At 44.1% G+C, this 25,087-nt stretch overlaps 1 protein-coding gene across 1 annotated transcript in view; it reads right to left on the bottom strand.

Moving 5' to 3' along the window:
* Window positions 1-25,087, bottom strand: part of P2RX2 (purinergic receptor P2X 2) — a 48,908-nt gene that overhangs the window by 6,461 nt on the left and 17,360 nt on the right. Inside the window, exons 6-10 of the mRNA XM_089652190.1 lie at window positions 24,937-25,017; window positions 22,681-22,813; window positions 18,948-19,075; window positions 12,447-12,537; window positions 11,822-11,887 (exon numbers count right to left, since the gene is read on the bottom strand). Coding sequence (XP_089508316.1) covers window positions 11,822-11,887; window positions 12,447-12,537; window positions 18,948-19,075; window positions 22,681-22,813; window positions 24,937-25,017 — 499 coding nt within the window. The remainder of the gene's footprint in view (window positions 1-11,821; window positions 11,888-12,446; window positions 12,538-18,947; window positions 19,076-22,680; window positions 22,814-24,936; window positions 25,018-25,087) is intronic.

The raw sequence follows: 25,087 nt of genomic DNA, 5'->3' as shown, positions 1-25,087 counted from the left end.
ACATCCACAGTACAATAGATGGGGTCATAATAAAAATTAATACTTCAAGAATAGATCGTGTGTGGATATAAATAGCGCAGAGATTCTAATACATGGACAAGTTCTAACGTAAAAGCAGAATAGACTGAAGTGAACCAATAAATATAAAAAATTAAGAGTAGGCAGACTTAAAGACCTTTTAATGTAGTTACCTATTCAATAAACGACTTAAATTGATTTTTAAATATTGCCCTAGTTTACTGTAATCACCTGCACATCTTTATTTAGACTAGAAGAGGTATGGCCAGAACTGTAAGCCATTTAGGCTTGATTGCCTTTTGCAATGCTGTGAAACTAGTACATGAAGCTGTCTGGTCAGAGGAGAGATTACACCATTTACCTTATCAGTAAGCTGCTGTCCCTTCACTATACAGTCAAAATCTTAACCAAGCTTTACTGATTTTACTACAGTAAAACATACATTGTAAGAAATTTTGTAAAGTGTCTGGAAGTGTATGACTAACAGAGCAACAATTTGTTTGGCAGATATGATGGTTCACAAAAATCTATTTCAGCTGTATATTTAGCTTTGCACCTTAAAGTTTTAAAGCATTATTAACCACTTGTCTATCGGGCACTTTTACCCCCTTCCTGCCCAGGCCAATTTTCATCTTTCAGTGCTCTCTCACTTTGAATGACAATTGCGCGATCATGCAACATAGTACCCATATGACATTTTTATAATTTTTTCACACCAATAGAGCTTTCTTTTGGTGGTATTTAATCGCCATTGGGTGTTTTATTTTTTGCACTATATATAAAAAAAAGAGCAAAAAAAATTTGAAAAAAAAAGTTTTGTTTCTATTATAAAATTTTTAAAACTGGTAATTTTTTCTCTTTCACTGATGTGCGTTGATGAGGCTGCACTGCTAGGCAGCACTGATGGTCACTGATGAGGTGGCATGGATAAGCAGCACTGATGGGCACGGATGAGGTGGCACGGGTAGGCAGCACTCATGGGCACTGATGAGGTGGCACAGGTAGGTGGCACTGATGAGGTGGCACGGATAGGCAGCACTGATGGGCACTTCTCCCTATTTCTTTGGCAGCAGCTGTTCATCTGCATAGCTTGCTGATGATCCATGGCAATATGGCGGCGATCGGGCGGCGCATGCGCAGTTTGATACTGCACGGCCGCGATCCACGGCAAAATGGTGGCTATCCGCGCATTCGCAGTACCACTTTTCGGACTCCGGACGATAGAGCGGGATTTTCGCGCATGCGCGAACCGCATTCAAAAGGAAGTCTTGCTGTCACACTGCTAGTGGCGTCCATCCTCTGATGAAGTGCATTTAGCACGAAAGGCCTCAGGAGGAGCCATTAGCAAGTGTGACTTCCTGACCACTGAGACCACGAGGAGGTCCAGTGGTCTCTAATCTTTACCACTGCCGGGTTAGTACAATTTTTTCTCATACTTACCTGTCCGCTTATTGACTAATAGTGTATGTATGTATATGTGACCCTGGCTTTATGAGTGTTGCTACAATAAAGTTCTGAACCTACCACACTATTGGCGTTCCCCTTTTTTTCCTTGACTCTCCTGTTGGAGGGTTGCAGATCTACACCTTCCATTTTTGGGGTACCTGGAACCAGGAGGGGGATCCCTGTCTACCTATCATTTGGGGCGAGAGGGTCTCTGGATCTGGAGGTATTACTACACCCAAGGTTGATGTCAGTGCTTAAGAGGGAGGATCCATTTGTGTTCTGGAGCTGCATGCCTGGCTGGTCTTCTGGATAAGATTACACACAGGCGCATTTAAAATGTGTGGTCGGTGAGTGCGCATTTTTACTATTTGATTCCAGTCACCTAATGAGGAGAAGGCCTGCACATATTTGATTTTATTGTGACTAAAGACTTGATGAACCATTTTAAATTATGTTATTTAAACCACATCACAGCGCTGAACTATATATATACCACAGCACTGATGGGCACTGATGAGGTGGCACGGGTAGGCAGCACTGATAGGCTGTACTGATGAGGTGGCACTGATGATGCTGCACTGATATGCAGCAATGATGAGCACTGATAGGCGGCACTGATCATCAGAGGAAAGTGCAGCAGATAACCGGCAACTGTATTTATTCAGTGATCTGTTTTGTCATTGGACACAGCTGAGCACGTGGTAAAAGGCTGCTGTGATTGGCCTTTTACCTCATCACGTGATCAGCTATGTCCGTACGACACAGCTATCACAGAGATTGCCGGGTGTGCGTAGGCAGAACTAGACAACCACGCTGTAGCCGTCATTCAGCTATAGCGCGGTTGGCAAGTGGCTAAACCCCAAAAGCAAGCATTTAATATATTGCAATGCTTAGATGTGGTGGTTACATTAGTTTTCTTCTTTTGGCTTTCTGTATTTTATTTTCACCGGATTGGAAAGTCTGTTTTTCAACAGAACAAGCTGTTCTGCAGATGTAACAGTTAGAGGGATGACACAAATCATTAAACACTGTCAAGAGTGCTTACAATGTTCAGCTTTTATTCATGTATGTAAAACCTTTATTCCCAAATGGAAAAAAAACTAAAAAAAAACTGCTGCTATAAGTGCTTATAAAGTCTTAACTGGAGTTTGGCTTCAGTTTGTTAGTGTATCCAAATCTGCTAGTACATCTAACTTTCACCTCCCCCAGACTGACTAAGCTGCTGTCCAATTGTCTCTGTGCTCCTTCATCCATAGTGTAGGCACTCTAATACACAATGATACAAATGGTGTCACAGTCCAATAATCTCTAATAAGGAGCATGCTAGTACTGACTATGTGTTTCACGCTTATAAAATATGTACAAGAATAAAAATATAACTAGTGCAAGGCTCAAATCATATGCAGAAAAATAACTGAACATGTGACCCTTTAATCCTAAATGTGGATTATCTTCATACAATATTATCTAAATATCCAAAAACAGTGCCCAATGATGAAGAAAAGTAAAAATTAATCACACCATCCGCCGCAATCGCCAATGTGAAAAAAAGTCACTTTTCGGTGCAAACAAGGATTGTGAAGCAAAGTTCGTTCTCCCACTCTTTCTACCCCCACACTGCATTCTTATGATACAGTATGCTCACCAGAAAAATGGACCTGCCCAATACAATGACTTAATAACGGCCTTTGTCTGTTACCAAGACCTGCTAGCTCCCTCTCCATTACTGGTCTGATTGTACCACTCCATTACTGTTGAGTAACGTTGGGTCTCCAACACCTACTGGGGTTTATTTACTAAAGCTGGTTCACTCAGAATCTCGTGCACCTGTGTATGGTAGCCAGCTTCTAACCTCAGCTTGTTCACTTACACCCTGGTGACATCAAACCGACTTTGAAATCATGCGACTTACAGTGAAGGGTGACATGCTGATTTCAGGTGTGATTTGCAAGACATCTGGCACAGATGTCTATGCAAATCGCACCAAAAGCAGTGCATGTACTACTTTAGATACCAAACAAGTTGGATTTGCACCGATATGACCGTTCTAATAGCGGACAATAGGGTGCGACCTGGCATTCGATTTGTAAGTCACATGGCATGCAAATCACATGCCAATTCGCATCCAGTGTGACCAGGGACTTAAGCTTTAGCAATAAAACCTGGAAGTTGATTGATTTCTATGCAGAAGTGCACAAGACTGAGCAAACCAGCTTTAGTAAAAAAAAAAAAAATAAAACAAAAAAAACACTGTGTTTTCAAAATGTTCTTGGGAAACTCTCATTATACTGCCTGGTTAAAATTTTCCTGATCATAATAATTATCTAAAGAGCCAGCATCAGGCCCAGGCATTTTAGACTGAGCGACCCATTTTTTTTAAACCAATTTACAATAAGTGACAACTACCTGTTTACTGTGCACTTTATTAATATAACATGAGACTGAGAAGAAAAAGTGATTGTCATTGGTTGGCAGAGGTTACAGCATATCATTACCACTCGCTGACTGGTTGCCAGAGGTTACAGCTAGAGATGAGCGAATCGAACTTGGCGAAGTGGAATTCGTTTCGAAGATTAGGAAAAATTTGATTCGCGCCGAATCCGAAAATTAGCAGACTTCGGATGCGCAAATCGAATTTTTCCAAAAATGGCGGCGACATGTGTGGCGACGGAGCGGGGATCTCTGGGAAGGCGCGCAGACAAGGCGCGCTGACCCATAATGCATTCATTCATGACATGTGATCGCATTAGCCAATCAGCAGCCAGCCAGCACTGTGTAATGGTCGAGCTATAAATTGCGGCCATCTTAGAATTCTCCATTAGCCTCCGGTCATTCAAGAGAGACAGACCTCTCTGTATTAGGGACAGAGTTAGGGCCAAAGAGACTTTAGGGCCACAGAATCGTTACTTAGGGACACAGAATTGTTACTCAAGGACACAGAATTGTTACTCAGGGACAGACACAGAATTGTTACTCAGGGACACAGAATTGTTACTCAGGGACAGACACAGAATTGTTACTCAGGGACACAGAATTGTTACTCTGGGACACAGAATTGTTACTGAGGGACACAGAATTGTTACTCAGGGACAGACACAGAATTGTTACTCAGGGACACAGAATTGTTACTCAGGGACACAGAATTGTTACTCAGGGACACAGAATCGTTACTTAGGGACACAGAATTGTTACTCAGGGACACAGAATTGTTACTCAGGGACAGACACAGAATTGTTACTCAGGGACAGACACAGAATTGTTACTCAGGGACACAGAATTGTTACTCAGGGACACAGAATTGTTACTCAGGGACACAGAATTGTTACTGAGGGACACAGAATTGTTACTCAGGGACAGACACAGAATTGTTACTCAGGGACACAGAATTGTTACTCAGGGACACAGAATTGTTACTCAGGGACACAGAATTGTTACTGGGGGACACAGAATTGTTACTCAGGGACAGACACAGAATTGTTACTCAGGGACACAGAATTGTTACTCAGGGACAGACACAGAATTGTTACTCAGGGACACAGAATTGTTACTGAGGGACACAGAATTGTTACTCAGGGACAGACACAGAATTGTTACTCAGGGACACAGAATTGTTACTCAGGGACAGACACAGAATTGTTACTCAGGGACACAGAATTGTTACTCAGGGACACAGAATTGTTACTCAGGGACAGACACAGAATTGTTACTCAGGGACACAGAATTGTTACTCAGGGACACAGAATTGTTACTCAGGGACACAGAATTGTTACTCAGGGACACAGAATTGTTACTGAGGGACACAGAATTGTTACTCAGGGACAGACACAGAATTGTTACTCAGGGACACAGAATTGTTACTCAGGAACAGACACAGAATTGTTACTCAGGGACACAGAATTGTTACTCAGGGACACAGAATTGTTACTGAGGGACACAGAATTGTTACTCAGGGACAGACACAGAATTGTTACTCAGGGACACAGAATTGTTACTCAGGGACAGACACAGAATTGTTACTCAGGGACAGACACAGAATTGTTACTCAGGGACACAGAATTGTTACTCAGGGACAGACACAGAGTTGTTACTGAGGGACACAGAATTGTTACTCAGGGACAGACACAGAATTGTTACTCAGGGACACAGAATTGTTACTCAGGGACACAGAATTGTTACTCAGGGACAGACACAGAATTGTTACTCAGGGACACAGAATTGTTACTCAGGGACACAGAATTGTTACTGAGGGACACAGAATTGTTACTCAGGGACAGACACAGAATTGTTACTCAGGGACACAGAATTGTTACTCAGGGACACAGAATTGTTACTCAGGGACACAGAATTGTTACTGAGGGACACAGAATCGTTACGTTATTTTTGGGGTGCTTATAGAATTAAAGAGTATGTCAGACAACACGCAGAGGAGTGGCAGAGGAGGCAATGTTTCAGGAGCGAGCAGACGTGGCAGCAGAGGAAGGGGTCGAGGCAGCACTAGTCGCAGCCAGAGGCCAGTGCTCCCGGTGTCATCCAGCGGTCGTGTCTCCACCGACAACCCTGCAGTCATCGATTGGTTGGCTCGGTCGTCTTCCTCTTCCCAGGTCACCTCTGACACCTACAGCCAACGGTCGGTGGGTACGTCAGACACAACCGTTAGTTGGCATGGCCCGGGAGCAAGCCCACTGAAATCACGTGTTCTCTACCTGCCCCTGTCCTTTGGTGTTCCCTCACCAAGCAAAGTATCGCATGCTGTGGGCTCAGCCCCACTGTACAGTGAGGAAGAGCTAACAGAGGACGGTCAGGAACGGGGGGAGACATCCGCCTCTTCAGCAGCCAGGCGAAGAAGTACTGGCGAGGAGAGTGGCTCGGTAGCCGGTCTAGAGACAGGTCTGTCTCCTGACCCACATGCAGCCGAGGGGGCTAGTAGTGAGGCGGAGACCCTAATTGATGATGATGAGGCTGATCGCACTTGGCAGCCTCGTCGTCATCAGGCTATTGCTTCCGCATCATCAGGAGAAGAGGGTGCCAGCTTGGCAGCGAGCAAAACAGTCGGTGGGTTGCCCAGGAGGCAGCAGGGTCGCAGCAGTGTCAGTGGAGGCAAACGGCCACGGAGTAGAGCACCAGCTCCACTGCAGCCTACCACCACGGCCAGTAGTGGTGCCGGTGTGCATGGAGGAAGTAGCAGTCAGCCAGTGAGGAGTAGTGGGGGCAAAGTTTCCTACTCGGCGGTGTGGCAATTTTTCGTCAAGCCACCCGAGGAAGTAAACGTAGCCGTATGTCGACTATGTGGCCAGAAAGTCAAGCGTGGCCAGGGGGCCCATGTTGGGACTACAGCGTTGCGTCAGCATATGCAGCGTCGCCATTCGGTGGCCTGGGAAAACCGTGATAAAGATACGGCGGTTCTGCCTGCCCCAGCCCCCGCTCCATCACCCGCTCCGTTACTTGCTCCGTCACCCGACGTCAATCGCCCTCTATCAGCCAGTCAAGGCTCCAACACCTCTGCTGAGGGGAGTTGTCGCTCGTTGGCATCTTCCGCTCGTTCAGATGCTCCTTCTCCTGCTACTCCTCTTCACGGATTCCGTCAGCAGTCTTTCTTGGAATCCGTTTCCAAGAGACAACAGTTTGCGAGCACGCACCCGACGGTGCAGAAGCTGAACATCCTCCTATCCAACTTGCTGGTGCTGCAGTCCCTCCCTTTCCAAGTGGTGGACTCAGCACCTTTCCGAGAAATGATGGCTTGTGCCGCGCCGCGGTGGAGAGTGCCAAGCCGGCATTTCTTCGCCAAAAAGGCAGTGCCAGCCCTTCATTCACATGTAGAAGAGATGGTGGGCCAGTCTTTGAGCATGTCGGTCTCTGCCAAAGTGCACGGCAGCGCCGACGTGTGGAGTTGTAACTACGGTCAGGGACAGTACATGTCATTTACGGCCCACTGGGTGAATGTGGTGCCGGCACAGACGCACCAGCAACTTGGACAGGTCACGCCGCTTTTGCCTCCACGTTTGCACGTCCTTGGTCCAGCAAAGATGTCCGCCTCTACCACCTCTTCTTCCGCCGTGTCCTCAGCCGCCACCCCCGTGCCAAGTCCCATTACCCGACCGGCATATCACATGTGCAGGGCGCAACGGTGTCACGCTGTGCTGCACCTGGTATGCCTTGGCGAACGTAGTCACACAGGGGAGGAACTTCTGAGTGTAATGAACAGAGAAATCGACAGATGGCTGTCTCCGCGCAAACTGAAAATCGGAACCATGTTGACCGACAACGGAAAGAACATGGTGTCTGCTCTGCGTCAAGGAAGGTTGTGCCATGCGCCATGCATGGCTCACGTGTTCAATCTGGTTGTCAAGCGGTTCCTAAAATCCACCATCCCACTGCAAGACATCCTTAAAATGTCACGTAAACTTTGCATGCATTTCAGCCATTCCTACACCGCAAAGCACACCCTCCTTGAGCTGCAGCGGCAGAACGGAATTCCACAGCATCGCCTGATCTGCGACGTTGCAACAAGGTGGAATTCAACCCTACATATGTTAGACCGCCTTTACGAACAGCGAAAGGCCATCACCGATTTCCTGATGTTACAAGCGGATAAAGGTACTCCCCTGTGTAACTTAGATGTCAGCCATTGGCAGCTCATGCGTGACACCTGCCGCTTGCTCAGGCCCTTTGAGGAGGCCACGCTATTCGTGAGTCGGCAGGACTATGGGATGAACGACGTCATTCCTCTGTTGCACGTCCTGGAACAAATGCTGTTAACAATGGCTGGTCAGGGTGCGGTAGACGTGGCGCACAGATCTCAACGCCACATGACCCCTGTGGGGGCAGGACAGGAAGAAGAGGAGGAGGTAGAGGAGGACATTGGTGCTCAGGAATTATTGAGTGAAATGGGTGGTTTTTCCACTCAGCGGACAGGAGTGGAGGAGCAGGAGCATCTGGTAGAGGAGGAGGAGGAGACAGAGGACCCAGACGCACCGTGGCAGTATGCTGTGGAGATGGAGGCAGGGAGTCCCTCGCATTCCTTGGCACAAATGGCCCATAGCATACTCGGTTGCTTGCGTAGCTACAGCCGAATAATAACCATCAGACAGAGGGATGACTTTTGGCTGTCCACCTTGTTGGACCCTCGCTACCGTTCAAAAATGGTGGCCTTTTTCACACCTGCTGAGAGGGAGGCCAAAATAACGTACTATAAAAACCACCTATGTAGTCAGTTGGTCTCTGCCTTTCTGCGGCAACGTCCATCCTCAGACACTGTGGGCCCTGTGCGCTCGCGTTCCGCTGCCATGGCAGCAGGGGAGGGGTGGGGTGGTAGGAGCAGTGGCAGCTCCACCAGTAGCGGCTGCCTCAGTCTGCAGTCGATGATGAGTAGCTTTCTTCACCAGCGCAGTGAGGAAACTACTAACCAGCCGCAGCAGCAGCAGCATCAGGTGGACCTGGAGCAGGACCTCAAACAACAGGCTTGGGCCTACTTGGACAGCACCCTGCCAACCGAGGTAGACAATCCCCTTGACTACTGGGCAACGAAACTTGACCTTTGGCCCCAACTAGCTGAATTTGCCCTTGAAAGGCTGTCATGCCCGGCCAGTAGCGTGGCATCGGAGCGCGTGTTTAGTGCGGCAGGAGGTATTGTAACTCCGCGGAGGACACGACTGTCCACCCAAAGTGTGGAGAGACTCACGTTTGTGAAAATGAATCAGGCGTGGATTAGTCTGGATTTCAAACCACCAGTTCCTGACACAACAGACTAAATCCGCCATGAATCATGCCCCAAACATGTTATTATTTTTAACATAGGCCTCTGTATGGCCTTCAATTTAAGCTGCTTACGCTTCGCCACTCTGCCATGGGCCCCTGTACCGCCTCCTTTTGCTGCTGCCAGGTCCAGAGTGTGTCATGGGTCCCTGTACGGCCTCCCATTGCTGCTGTCTCCATCGCCACACTCTGCCATGTGCCACTTTCAGGTCTCCTCACACTGCTGGTGGGTTCCATTTTGTCATAGGGTGCTGGCAGATTACGGGCCTCCCATTGCTGCTGCCAGGCCCGTAATCTGCCATGGGCCCCCGTACCGACTCCTCATGCTGCTGCCAGGTCCAGAGTGTGTCATGGGTCCCTGTACGGCCTCCCATTGCTGCTGTCTCAATCGCCACACTCTGCCATGTGCCACTTTCAGGTCTCCTCACACTGCTGGTGGGTTCCATTTTGTCATAGGGTGCTGGCAGATTACGGGCCTCCCATTGCTGCTGCCAGGCCCGTAATCTGCCATGGGCCCCTGTACCGCCTCCTCATGCTGCTGCCAGGTCCAGAGTGTGTCATGGGTCCCTGTACGGCCTCCCATTGCTGCTGTCTCCATCGCCACACTCTGCCATGTGCCACTTTCAGGTCTCCTCACACTGCTGGTGGGTTCCATTTTGTCATAGGGTGCTGGCAGATTACGGGCCTCCCATTGCTGCTGCCAGGCCCGTAATCTGCCATGGGCCCCTGTACCGCCTCCTCATGCTGCTGCCAGGTCCAGAGTGTGTCATGGGTCCCTGTACGGCCTCCCATTGCTGCTGTCTCCATCGCCACACTCTGCCATGTGCCACTTTCAGGTCTCCTCACACTGCTGGTGGGTTCCATTTTGTCATAGGGTGCTGGCAGATTACGGGCCTCCCATTGCTGCTGCCAGGCCCGTAATCTGCCATGGGTCCCCGTACCGACTCCTCATGCTGCTGCCAGGCACGTAATCTGTCATGGGCCCCTGTACCGCCTCCTCATGCTGCTGCCAGGTCCAGAGTGTGTCATGGGTCCCTGTACGGCCTCCCATTGCTGCTGTCTCCATCGCCACACTCTGCCATGTGCCACTTTCAGGTCTCCTCACACTGCTGGTGGGTTCCATTTTGTCATAGGGTGCTGTATGGCCTCCCATTGCTGCTGCCTCCACCGCCACACTGTGGCTCCACACTCTGGTTTTGGCCCCGTGACTGCCCAAATGAGTGAAGTGTGCGGTGATTCTAAGATCGACGGCACTCATCTGCATGTCATACTGACTGACAGTATTATTTCTCTTCCCCAGCAGACTCCAAGGGCATTTAAATTAAAGGTACAGTGTTCTGCACTAATATAAAGGCTCTCTGAAGCCTAGAAACACCCTTTTTATAAGTTAAATTCGCAGCGAATATATTCGCCTCGAATCGAATTTATTCCTCGAATTCGCCGAATCAGCCGAATCGAATTTTTGAATACTTCGCTCATCTCTAGTTACAGCACACATTACATCTTACTGATTAGTTGCTAGAGGTTACAGCACGTTGTTTCTGCTTGCTGATTGGTTGCTAGAGGTTACTGTACATAATTACTGCTCACTGATTAGTTGCTAGAGGTTACTATACATCCTTACTGCTCACTGACTGGTTGCTAGATATTACTGTACATCCTTACTGCTCACTAATTGGTTGGTAGAGGTTACTGTGCATCATTAAGTTACTGCACATCATTACCGCTCACCCATTACTTGGGTACATAACCCCAACCAGCTTTCCATAGCGGTCCCCATTACCACTCTGTAGTCTTCATAGTCCCACCCACATCCCCGTACTATTTATAGCCCCGCCAAAAGTGCCCTTCTCTACACTCAATGGCCCTGCTCACAAAGCTCCCTCTCCATAGCCCCTCTCCAAAATGCCACTTAGCTCTCCGTAGGGATACCATCCAAAGCCCTCTAATTCCAATAGCCCTGCCTACAGCCCCCCTCTGATAACCAGGATCCCTCTGGCCTCTCTCTGTGCCCAGTGGATTCTCATAGATGAGGCCTGTCACTGATTACCCCAGCCGCTGACAGGGTTTAGGAACAGTCATAGACAATCAATATGGGGAGTTGGACCTACCTAGTCCTGGCCAGCCCGGCTCTCAGTCAGTGCTGCTGGCTTCTACTCCAACCTCATCTCCTACCCTGTGGTCTTCCAAATGCTGAGCATACAGGCTGCATGGCATGGGGTGGGGTCAGAGAGTCAGTGGAGCTCTCGACCCCACCCACTCCTTGCTCGCTGAGAATAGTACAGAACTGCCTGTCTTCCATGTACCCCATCGCTCCGCAGAGCCAATTGGGCCCTGCTTGTTTGGACATGCAGTCTGGTGGCCTTGGCCCACCAGACAAATGCCCGGTGTGCCATATGGCCAGTCTGGGCCTGGCCAGCATGCATTCTTTATGTATTCTAGTTACTGGGGATATCTGTTTTTGGATATACTGTAACTCCTACAGTAACAATTTAGGGTTGTTTTTCCAGCTTCAGCAAGTAAATTAAATTTCCATGGAGTCAAGTGTCTGTTGGGTGAAAAAACAATGCTTGAACAGATTTTTAAAAATATGGTTTATACTTACAACACCAATAGATGTCAAGGCAGTGGCCAGGTTAATGATGGTTGGAATGAGACTAAACTTTCCAGCCTGCAGGATAAAATATGTTAACATTTGTTATGTTACGTTCAATTTTTTATTCTCTCCAGAGTTTAGGACATACTTTCAGGGGTCTACTATTCCTCCTCAGTTTTTAAAGCACAAACTACAGGGATATCCTGTATGGCATAACTTCTCATTAAAGATAGGCTAAAATGCATATTTTCATCATGTCATTTTAATACTTGATTTTCATGTGTAATTTATTTATTATTGCTTAAATGTAAAAATTAATTAGGAACACAAAATAAAGTTCTCTTTTATCCAAGAGCACTATTCACTAGTCAAAGACTGAATGGCAACTTTAAGTCGGCTTAATACAGATCCCGGTGTAGGTGAAGATGCTGATACTTGACCATTGTGCATTCTACCAGGTGTGTTCAGACCCTTAGGCAATTTTTCTATTTACTGTCCAGTGCATGCTGGATGAACTTTTATAAAGGAATATACTGTCTGCAATCCCAGGTTGGAAAATGTTCATGCACACTATCAAAATGAAAACGTCTAGTGCCAGATATTGAAATATAATATAAACTGTAGGCATAGTTACCTGCCCATGAACAATGACATCAATGCGAATCCCATATACTTTAATTAGCGTTCGGGTTTCTGTACCATTCTTGATGTAATACTTGGCAAACCTGAGTTTTGCAACAAGGTGGCAGAAACAAAGGTTGTAAACAGGATGTATCAAAGGCAAGAGAAAAGCAGAATTTAGAACAAAAAAAAGTATATTATTTTATGGTTTGTGGAGATACACATATATTATGTTATGGTGCAAACTTCTAGATGTTAAATGCTGGAAAATAAGATTGCATTCAAATATATGTATTTTAATTATTTATTTTTACAATTTATGCAAAGTGAGCAAACAGAAGAAAAATCTATACCAAATCAATATTTGGTGTGACTACCCTTTTGCTTCAAACCAGCATCAGTTCATACACTTGTATACATTGTACACCTGCACAAAGTCAGAGAATGTGCAGAATTAGTGTCAGTTGTATGATTTCCCATTTGTAACAAACAGGTGCTAATGATCATCAATTTCACAGTAAGGATGAAACACAGTCATTAACTGAAACAGCTGTGTAGGATGCTTAAAACTGGGTGAAGAACAGCCAAACTCTGCTACGAAGGTGAGGTTGTGGAAGACACTTTCATGTCACAGGTCATACATCATGGCAACACTGAGCACAGCAACAAGACACAAGCTCAGGGCCACTGATAAGGGGGTTCCACCGTCGTCCTGTACAGGAATTAATGTTGGGGGGGGGGGCGCAATTACAAAATGATGTCCTGTGTGTCTCTCCCTGCAGCAGCTAAAAGCCAATTTCTCCCCCTCTCCCTTCCGCCGGCTTTCAGCTGCTGCAGGGAGAGACACACAGGGCATCATTTTGTAATTGAGCCCTCCCCCCACAAACACACACGCACACACTGCACTGATCCCCCTTTGTCCTGCCCATATCTGATTTTTCCTGCTGTGCCCATCCTCTTGTGCCTGGGCCCCCACCCGCAGCACTCCTGGCTTCGCTCTCCTGCCAGCTACTGTGGGTATGTACAGGGATGTTCAGTATGGAGAGCAGGGGAAGGGAACGATAAATATGTCATTTACTGACCCCTTCCTTTAGTGAATGAGCACAGTGAGGTCTCACTGTGTTTATTCCAAAATGAACCATAGTAAACTGTTTACTATGCTTCAGTTTTTGAATGAACAGACACCTCTGTCTCCTGTTCATTTATTTACAGTTCACTGAGGTTGCAGAGAAGGGAATTGAACAATCTATTTCTTCAATTCTTTTCTCTGTTCTTTCTTTGATGAGATGTCAGGGATATGTTTAGATTCCTGGTATTTCAACCAAGCCCCCAAAAGCGTTGTAAAAAAAAAAAAAAAAAAATTTTGTAAAAATTTAAAACAAACAAAAAAAAAACAAAACCAAATTGTAAAAATTTTAAAAAGTAATGTCTCCTGCACATGAGTTCTCTGGTCCATACAGTGTGAATGAGCAGTTTGTGTGGCTGGAGCCACCTGTTACCTTATGAGGATGCAGCAGCTATATGAACACAGCTGTAGGTCCTAATTTGATCGATGTGCAGGTAAGTGGCTCCAAATGCACACTGTCAGTGTTCAGGGGAGACACACCTGCATCCACACACCTGTCAAATTAGGACCTGTGGCTTTGTTCATACAGCTGCTATATCCCTATAGCATAACATAGACTGCCTGCACACAGCTTCAACCACAAAAGAAAAATCTGGTTCACACTGTTCAAACCACAGCACCCATGTGAATTAGCCCCAAGACCTCATTTAGACACATAAATATTATTTATTACCTCAGTACAGTTTTATCTTTTAAATTCAGCAGGAATTGTGTTAGTTATGTTAGATTTGTGTCCACTAATAATGATTTTAGTGTATTTTTAGTAAAAATATTGTTTTATTATTTTCATGGGGGGGGGGGGCTTGTCAGGTAGGCTGTACGAGGCCCTGTGATTTCTAACAGCAACCCTGCAAAAATTTCAAAGCAGACTGGGCTTTCAAGATGGCTGTTATAGCGAAACGGGCAACATTGAGGACCGTAGTCACAGTGGTTGGCCAAGGAAACTCAGTGCAGCAGATGAGACACGTGCTTACTTCCCTTTCTAGCAAGTGTATGGCTGCATTTCTGCAAATGGAGTTGAATATTTGTTCAGGATCAATGTTGTCCTCAGTGCTGAGAAATACAGGAAGATACTTATCCATAATGCCTTAGGGAGGTATGTGATTGGCCTCAAACCTATTCTGCAGTAGGACTATGACTGCAAACATACAGCCAAAGGCATTAAGAATTATCTTCAGTTTAAAGAAGAACATGGGGTACTGGAATTGATGGTTTGGTCCCCACAGAGCCCTAATCCGAACATAGAGTCTGTCTGGGTTTACATGAAGACACATAAGGATCTGAGGCAAACTACATCCACAGAAGATCTGTGGTTAGTTATCCAAGATGTTTGGAACAACCTACCTGCCGAGTTCCTTCAAAAACTGTGTGCTAGTGTACCTAGAAGAATTGATGCTGTTTTGAAGGCAAAGGGTGGTCACACCAAATATTTGTTTGGTTTTCTCTTGTGTTCATTTGCTTTCTATTTTGTTAATTGATAAAATTAAACTATTAAACACTTTTATTTCTGAAAACATTCATAATTTTCAGCATTTTTTAAAACCTGCCTAAAACTTTTGCACAGTAGTGCATATATACTTTATATTATACTTTATATCTTGAAAATCCTTTGGAAATATCAGCTTTTGCATTTGAATTGGACTAGACACTCCATTTCACAGAACAGTACTCAGGTACTAATGATAGGTTGTTCAGGCAATGCATTATGGCCAACTGGGGTGGCAGGAGAGCACAATCAAAGAGCATGCTTCTTATGGTGGCTCTGTAAAATGTTAAGGTAGTTTGGAATCTTTGGATGTTTCATAGAGAATAAAGTAAATAATTTGTTCCAATGTAAAGAAATAACATGAATTAATAAAAAACAGTTTCTGCTGTATTTACTGTAGATTGACATTGAAATGAATGCCTACACACAGAAAATGCATGAAGCTGACTATAGAATTAAAGTGATATTAAAAGAAGATGTATTTTGTTTAAAAATAACAAACATGTCATACTTACCTGCTCTGTGCAGTGGTTTTGCACAGAACAGCCCTGATCATCCTCTTCTCGGGTTCCCCGCTGGCACTCCTGGACTCTCCCTCCTCCCTAGTGCCCTCATTGCAAGCAGCTTGCTATGGGGGCACCTGAGGAGGCTCACTCCCGAGCCGCTGTTCCCCATGTCCATTTACAAACGGAGTGCAGCTCGGCCCCACTCTCTCCTCATTGGTTCACTTGCTGTGATTGACAGTAGCGGGCTACTCTCCACTTACTCATTCTGTAGGGGACCCCCAACACTCTGTTCTTGGACCCTGTCTCTTCTCTATCTACACTTATCCTCTTGGTCACCTGATAACCTCCCACAGCCTCCAATAGCATCTCTACGCTGATGAAACCCAAGTCTATCTTTCTACTCCTCACCTCTTCTTGCACTACTAACTTACTAACTGACATAAGCATGGCTGTCATACCACATCCTCAAACTAAATGTTTCTAAACATGAGCTTGCAATCAGGGGTGGACTGACAACTCATGGGGCCCCCGGGCAATAGAGAATCATGGGGCCCCTGTGTCCTCGCCCACACTCAAACCACACCCAAAAAAACCTATAAAAGGTACCAGGAGCATCTCATGGGGCCCCCTACTGACCCCGGGCCCTCGGGCAGTGGCCAAGTTCCCAAATGGTCAGTCCGCCCCTGCTTGCAATATTCCCTTTGTCCATGCCCTCCTCCCTGACTTTTGTATCAAGATCAATAATACAACTATCAGTTGTTCCCCTTATGTCAGGGTACTAGGTTAATTCTAGACCTTTTAGCCCCAAATCCAATCACTGTCAAAAGCTTGTCAAAAGCTTGTAGACTTCACCCCCAACACATCTCTAATATTCAATGCTTTTAAGCTACTAAAACCACCAAGCTACTCATTCACTCCCTTATCTCTCACCTTGACTATTCCAACTCCCTTCTCATAAGCCTATCCTTGCACAGGTTATTACCCCTTCAGTCTATCATGAATGTTGCTGCCAGACTCATCTACTTTATCAACCACCTTATCAGTTTCTGCCAATCCCTCCACTGGCTTCCGATTGCTCAGCTAATTAAATTCAAAATACTGACAACATAGAAAGCCATTCAAAACTCTGCACCAAGCTATATCACAATTCTGGTCTCAAAATATCACCCAAACCATCCTCTCCCTCCACCCAAGACCTCCTGCTCTCTCCTTTTGTCTCCTCCTCCTATGCTCATCTCCAAAACTTATCCAAAGCTTCTGCTATCCTCTGGAACTCTCTACCTCAATCTGTCCAGCTATCTCCTACTCTGGTCACCTTTAGGTGATCCCTGAAAACTTACCTCTTCAGGGAAGCCTATCCTGCCTCCATCTAAAAACTGAACTTTTAATTCTTCCACCAGCTGATCCTTCACACTTATTACCCTTTTCTACTACTTGCCCCACCCAATTAGATTGTAAGCTCTTAGGAGCAGGGCCCTCTTAACCAGGGGTGGACTGACCATTTGAGCACTCGGGCACTGCCCGAGGGCCCAGGGTCATTAGGTGGCCCCATGAAATGCCTCTGGTACCTTTTATAGGCTTTTTTGGGTTTGCTTTCAGTGTGGGCAAGGACACAGGGGCCCCATGATCCTTATTGCCCGGGGGCCCCATGAGTTGTCAGTCCGCCCCTGCTCTAAACCCTCTTGTATTGTAACTGTTCTGTCTCACTTTGTATTGTAAAGAGCTGCACAAACTGTTGGCTAAACATGTGTTGTTTATTTTGTTCCAAATCGAAATTCAGATGAATTTTTCATTATTCAGAGATTTGGATGTATCCGAAGTTCCAAATTACAATAGTAACAAACTTAAAAAAATCTGAAATAATGAAACGAAATTATGTCTGAAATTTTGCAGCATTGCATGACCACGCAATTGTCAGTTAAAGTAAAGCAGCGCCGTATTGCAAAAAAATGGCCTGATCAGGAAGGGGGTTAAATCCTCCAGAGGGCAATGGGTTAATCTCTCACCAAAAAAACAGGCACACTGTCCCTATAAGATCCATCTGCTTTCATCCACTTACTTCAGAAGCAGTAAGAGGTGAGCCCAGGCAGCCCTTCCAAAGGCAGACAGGAGACACAGACAGACTTAAAATAAAGCCAGGAGAGCAGTGCAGCATGCTGCCTATACAAGACAGGATAACCCCAAGGAAGAGGCAAATGGTGACATCGCAGGACTACTAATACCAATCTGTACAACAGTGCTGTTTAACCGCTTCCCGTCCGCCCTATAGCAGAAGTACTGCTACAGGGCGGTACAGGGTGTGCAAAATCACATATATATATATGTGATTTTGTATCTCCAGATAGGGGGCGTGCACGTGGCACACCCACGCAGCAATTCGCCTCTGCTGCAGTCAATCACCGGGTCCCAGCCGGTGATTACACGCTGGCATCCGGGGATTGCCGAGCATCTCCGACAGGGTGGAGAACTGTTTGTAAACAAAACAGTTCTCTTCCCTGTCAGCTCCTGCACACTGCTTTGCATGACTCTGCATAGCACAGCCATACAAAGCTTACAGTGAAGCACAAACCCAGCACACAGTTATAAATGGCACACAGTTAACCCTTTGATCTCAAAATTCCATTTTCTTTTTGCTGCTGTCATTCAACTTTCAGTTGTAGGTAAATATTTCATGAAAAATAGATTACAGGGCCATGAGGTAGCGGATATGTATGGGCTATTTTTGGTATCTTTTAGTGTTACTTTTACTCTGATTCTAAACTGTCTTAGAGCTCACCCTTACTCTCCCATTTTTGAGTATATGTTTATCACTTGTCATCATTAACCCTGTATATCTAACACAGTCTTCCCGAGGCTAAAAAATCCCAGAAGGTCATTTCCAATTAAATATATTTTTTGAGGTTTGTAATTCTGAAAAAATCCTCCAGTTAAAGACGTTTGTATTAAGCTTATAGAGCAATTATGCATATGAGCACAGACAATTCTGTAATAATATATTAATATAAAATAAAAATAATAATATACAATTTAAATTTTTTTCTTGACTACTAAACCAAAATGTTCAGCCCTTGGTGGCTGGGAGGGTAGAACGGCATAGAATTTGAAGATCTTGTACTGGAAATGCTGGAGAGCTACTAAATAAATATAAAGTGAATTCCCTGCCATTCTTCTTTTACAATTTAGGCATATGTTACAGTACACTACTATGTAAATACACCAATGTCTCACTTGACACTGCCAGGCATCCCAGAAAGAGGCCACTATGGGGCCCCGTGAATTGTAGCTATGCCCTGCTCCTATCCCAGTGTGCTGAATAGGAGGTTGCCCTCTCTTATGCTGTGACTTCATAAAAGGGACTCTGTGATTTCTCACTCAGTATCAGCCTCGCCCACCAACCTGTAGTTGTAGCCAGTGGACACATTATTCTGCAGATCAAGGCGTCGGAAAGAATACTGTGGACGGCACTTTGATTGATGTAAATCTAAGTTGCAGTTCCAGTTAATGATCACTCCAATAATGCCTCCCTGCAATAGTAGACATGTCTTAACATTTAAGGATAATAAAAGCAGTAATAAAAGCAACAACAGTAATCTCTGCAGGGGAAGACAGTTGCTGGAAGCATGGAGAAAGTTATATACCTCATTAACCTCCCATTCTAAGCATCGACTAAATGTTCAAGGTTTGAACAACTCTGTTTTATGCTGGACATATACATATGGCAATTTTGGGGCAATTTAAACTGTATTTCGCCCTTTCTGAATTATCAGTCTTCAGCTAAGAAGTGAAGGGCATTCCAGTAGCACAGTGGTTTTAGAGGAGCAGGAAACTGGGTAGAAGTTCTCCTGTGGACAGGTGTCTTTTATACAGGTAACAAAATTTGATTAGCAGCACTCACTTTAAGAGACTGCTTCTAATCTCAGCTTGTTACCTGTATGAAAGACACCTGGTAACCAGAAATCCTGCTGAATGATAGGGGATAAAATACTTATTTCCCTCATGAACATGCAAATCAGGGCATAATTTGTTAGACATGCATTTCTTTTGAATTTTTTGTTGCTATTCTGTGTTACAATACACCTACCATTCGATTTTTAGACTGATCATTTCTTTGTGAGTGGGCAAACATTCAAAATCAGCAGGGGATCAAATACTTATTTCTTTCACTGTAGAGCAGGCCTAAATGTCTGTGAAAGTTCTCATTTATCCAGGTCATGGTATGGTTAGTAGAAGTTATTCACATTCAGCTGGGATTGTTCTGTAATGTTGAAGTTGTTTCGTAGCTGTAGCATTTTGTAGTCCCTGCATTTATATAGCTGTAGTCCCTGCATTTATATCCACAAAGGTAGCACAGACACCTTAATCCATCTACCACGAAAAAGGCAGATACCTAAGAACAGAATGGGAGGTGTGAAGATTGTGGGAATTGCTCTAGTTACTGTACATAATCCCATCCTGGGCATCAGGAATATGTTTTCATCCTTCATAGGCAGGGGCGGACTGACAACTCATGGGGCCCCCGGGTAATAGGGGATCATGGGGACCCTGTGTCCTTGCCCAAACTCAAAAAAGCCTATGAAAAAGGTACCAGGGGCATCTCATGTGGCCCCCTACTGACCCGGGGCCCTCGGGCAATGCCGAGTTTCCAAATGGTCAGTCCGCCCCTGTTCATAGGTATTGATATATATGGCCAAAGGTATGAGTTGTTGAACACTGGAGTATAAATATTAAACAGGAGTTTATGTGAAAGACAATTGTTGTAGAAGGCCCCCACCCTGCTTAAGGATGGTTGCTCCAATTTGATGTAGATGGCCTTTTCAACTCCTCCTGTGAACCAGTTGTCCTCTTTGTGTTAAATGCACACCTTAATGTCCTCAAAAGTATTTCCCTTTTCCTTAAGGTGCAGGCAAACTCCTGAGTCTTCTCCTCCTACTGTATGTTAGGACATTTGTTTATTAAGAGGTTGTTTCATCTCCCCAATGTACAGTTCTTTGCATTCCTCACTTCCCTGCACTGTTATCCTGTCTATGATTGAATGTTGGGTCTTTCAGATGTACGAGCTTTTGTCTCAGTGTATTGCTAGGCTTGATAGACAAAGGGATGTGATGTTTGTTAAAGATCCTTCTGAACTTTTCTGACGCTTCAGCTACATACACGATTACTATATTACTCTGTGTGTTCCGATTCTCCCCTCTGTTCAATGGTCCTGGGTTTTGCTTAACCTTGTGGATGTTGAACTGAAGTCCAGTCTGGGTAGCCACAAACTTTCAAAGCGCTCTTGAGAGGTCTGTGTTCCTTGTCTTAGATTTTGTTTATTGTTACCATCTCATGTTGCAGAGTTCCAATAATCCCCAGGTTGGGTGGTGGGAGTCAAAAAGCAGATACTGTTATGTATTAGTAGATGTCCTATAGACTTCAATGTTTATGTCACCCCCCCCCTTGACAGGTAACACACAGTCTTAAATTTCTAATTTGTTATTCTTTCGTATTCTGTGCCTCTTCCAGATTGTTTTTGTTCACCGAGTTTATGTGTTCACTGAAAGCGTGTATTTCTGATGTTCTTATCTGCTGTACATACTTAAATCAATAACTTGCTGTTATTCCCATGAAAGAGTTCAAAGCTTTCTTCTCTACCTCCCCCATGTACAAGTTAGCAGCATTGGGAGATACAGGTGATTCCATAGCACAGCCAATACTAAAGCTGGCAATACACTAGTTGAATTTCATTAAAAAATCTTCTTATTAACTGCTTCCCTTCCACCCTATAGCAGAAATACTGCTACAGGGTGGCACGTAAAACTACGTATATATACGTGATTTTGCATTTCCGGGTAGGGGGTGCACGTCCTACCCGTGCTGCCATTCGCGGCGGCGATGGCCAATCACTGGGTCCTGGCCGGTGATTGCCAAGCTTCTCCAACAGGGAGAACTGTTTGTAAACAAAACAGTTCTCCCTGTCAGCTCGTGCACACTGCCTTGGATGGCTGTGCAGAGCACAGCCATACAAAGCAGTGTGCATACAGTGAAGCACACAGTTAACCCCTTGATCACCCCTTAAGTTAACCCTTTCCTGCCCAGTGCTAATAGTACAGTGTCAGTGCTTTTTATTAGCACTGATCACTCTATTGGTGTCACTGGGGATGTCAGTGACACCAAGTCAGTTCCCCCCAGTGTCAGAATGCCCGCCGCAGTCCCACAGTCCCTCTATAAGTTGCTGATTGCTGCCATTACTAGTAAAAATTTAAAATAAATCCCAGTATATATACCACCATTTGTAGACGGTATAACTTTCACGTAAACCAAATAATTTACACGTATTGGGATTTTTTTTAGCAAAGACATGTAGCAGAATACGTTTTGGCCTAAATTTTTTTTACTGGACATGTTTAATAGAAAAAAAGTCCAAAATATTCTTTTTTTCTCAAAATTGTCGGATTTGTTTTTTATAGTGCAAAAAATTAAAAGCACACAGGCGATCAAATACCACCGAAATAAAGCTCAATTCGTGGGAAAAGAAAGGAGACAAATTTCATATGGGTATAGCATTGCATGTCTGCGCAATTGTCAGTTAAAGTAACGCAGCGCTGTAACACACAAAATGGCCAGGTCAGGAAGGGGGGTAAATCCTCAGGAGGACAATTTGATTTTCTAATTGTTAGTGTAGTCAAACTGATGTTTGTTTTTGACCATGGTGACAAGAAAATTTGATAGAACAGTATGGAATTTTTTTCTTAATCAATTTCCTAACAGTAAATGTTGCTTTTGTTTGAGAAAGTTCATTCACTCCAAAATAATATGTTAAAAGCAAAATTACTTTCAAACTACATTTGTCAATTCATTGAATGTACTGCTATGAATTTTCATACAAAATTCTACTACTGTATGACCAAGTTTGGTTTCATGGATAAGAAAATTTACCACAGATGACCAGCCAGTCTTCATCTAAACAACATGATATTTGGAAATTATTATACATTAAGGTGAAAAACAATAATTTTAATATATATGCAAAAAAAAATCTTTGCCACTATATTTGGGTTTAGAATATATTATAAATACAGGAAGTGGTCATCAATTACACTTTTATTAATTATGATGTGGTACAGAAGTGTTCTGTAAAATGTTATCTGACCTTATATGCTATTTCTGTGAAATTGACACCGGCTTCCCCCACAATAAAACCCATGGTGAATATTGGGCAAGAAGGAGATTGTGTAGGGTGGTAAGTGCAGTTCTTTAGAGCATTGTCACCTTCAATGTTTCCCCTGTAGGGAAGAAGAGAACACAGCATGAGTGACAGACTGAATAGCCTGACTAATAACACAACAAAATTGGACCAGATATCAAAGTGCTTATTAGTATCCATGCTGTATGCCTCAGTTCATGTCTCCATTGTCCATCAAATTCCTACATTATCAAGAGCGTTTCAGTTTGTGTTTCCAGTTCATAAACTACTACATTTAAGGAAAACCCCAATGAGCACTGCAATCTAAAATGGGCATATGACATAGTAAGCCAATTAACATGAATTAAGTAGAATTGTTGTTCATATTCTGGCATTGAAAAACAAAAGAACAGAGTACCAGCTACTGCAAGACCATGAATTTCATCTCTATTGACATAGTAAGCCAATTAACATATTAGAAAGTCTTTTACTGAATACAGATTCGCTTTTTCTGGTTTCCCTATACTGCTGATAGATGCATATACAAGGATTAAAACCCGTAAAGCCTAACTCTGAACATACATAAACTACCAATGTCTCCCCTCTCTGAATAATATAATGCTCATTGTATTACATTAATCCGGGGTCCCACAGTCTTCCTTCCCACTTGTTATACATGTGACAACCAGTACCATGTAGCTGATTTTCTTCTCTGACCCATCTTGTTACTGCCCTTCTAGCTGATGTCATAATGCACATTGTAGGACCAATGGCAACTGCTTGTCCTACACTGTATTTGATGAAGTAGGATTGTTGTTCATATTCTGGCATTGAGAAGAAAAAGAACAGAGTACCAGCTACTGCAAGACCATGAATTTCATATGTATTGACATAGTAAGCCAATTAACATATTAGAAATTCTTTTACTGAATACAGATTTGCTTCTTATGGTTTCCTTATACCGCTGATAGATGCATATACAAGGATTAAAACAGTAAAGCCTACCTCTGAACATATATAAACTACCAATGTCTCCCCTCTCTGAATAACACAATGCTCATTGTATTACGTTAGTCTGGGGTCCCACAGTCTTCCTTCCCACTTCTTATTCATGTGACAACCAGTACCATGTAGCTGTTCTTCTTCTCCAACCCATCTTGTTACTGCCCTTCTAGCTGACGTCATAATGCACATTGTAGGACCAATGGCAACTGCTTGTCCTACACTGTATGTGATGAAGTAGGATTGTTGTTCATATTCTGGCATTGAGAAGCAAAAGAACAGAGTACCAGCTACTGCAAGACCATGAATTTCAACTGTATTAGAGCACTGTTATATTGTTTATCAGCTAGGGGGCATTTTTCTTTACATTATTTACGCCTACTTTCCAGTGTGATTCCAGTCAAAACTTTTTTTGGTACCTTAAATGTAGTGTAATCATCCTATTAATGTCCCTACTAGGAGAATTACAATGCACCTCCTGTCCTTTAAGACACAAAGAATGTAAGTGACTCTTTAAAATAAGGGGAAATCCCATCTGTGACAGTTGTCACCAAAACAAGGTTTCCCCTCTACCCCGACAAAGGTTTTAATCCTTTCCCCTTTACCCAAAGCTAGAAAAAAAACATTTTTGGCTGAAGTTATACTGCTTTTATGTTGTAATGGTAACTATTATTGTCATGGTAACCTTATTGTGCTGCGTAAGATTTGCTGCCACTGTAATTTACTGGTGAGTATGGACAACAATGCAAAATGAATTTAATTGATAGGTAAGAAGTTAAGATGTTAACAAGCATGTTTGCAACTTTTTTTTTAAGTAACACAGGCAGGCCACTTGTACTACTTTTAACTTGAAGACTTTGGTGGCCATGGCATGCACTTCCAGATAAATCTAGCACCCTGTCTTCTCTGTTCTAAGCTTTTGCCTTGGGAGCATGATGAAGCATCCATCTAATATAAATGGATTGCTAATCATTTGACTTGTACTTTTGAAATTTGGCAGCTATCATTTATAGCACTGCTTCACCATTAAGAGCCACTAAGCAAATTGTAAACTTATTGTCTGGAGCTCAGCAACAATCGGATTCTATAGTTTTCATTAAGTGCATTGGAATCGCCTCATATAGCACTCTAAATAACACACACACTATGTACAAGTGTTTTTGGACAAGAATTGGTACAGGCAGGAGGTGAGCTTAAGAATCATCGATTAAATAACCTTACTTGGAGAATCTGAACTGAGGGAAATGGATGTTGTTCTTGATTAAAATGGTGAAGTTTGGGACAAACTCCTGCAGAGATTCACTAGAAATAAAGACACCAAAAATAGACAGATGAAATACAAATGCATAAAATGTTTTCTATGACAAGTACA

The sequence above is a fragment of the Staurois parvus genome, unplaced genomic scaffold, assembly GCF_062004578.1.
Source record: "Staurois parvus isolate SC_StPar_1 unplaced genomic scaffold, SC_StPar_1.0 ptg000673l, whole genome shotgun sequence".
Lineage (NCBI taxonomy): Eukaryota > Metazoa > Chordata > Amphibia > Anura > Ranidae > Staurois > Staurois parvus.
The sequence above is the reverse complement of the archived record's forward strand: the minus strand, read 5'-3'. Positions and strand labels throughout refer to the sequence as shown.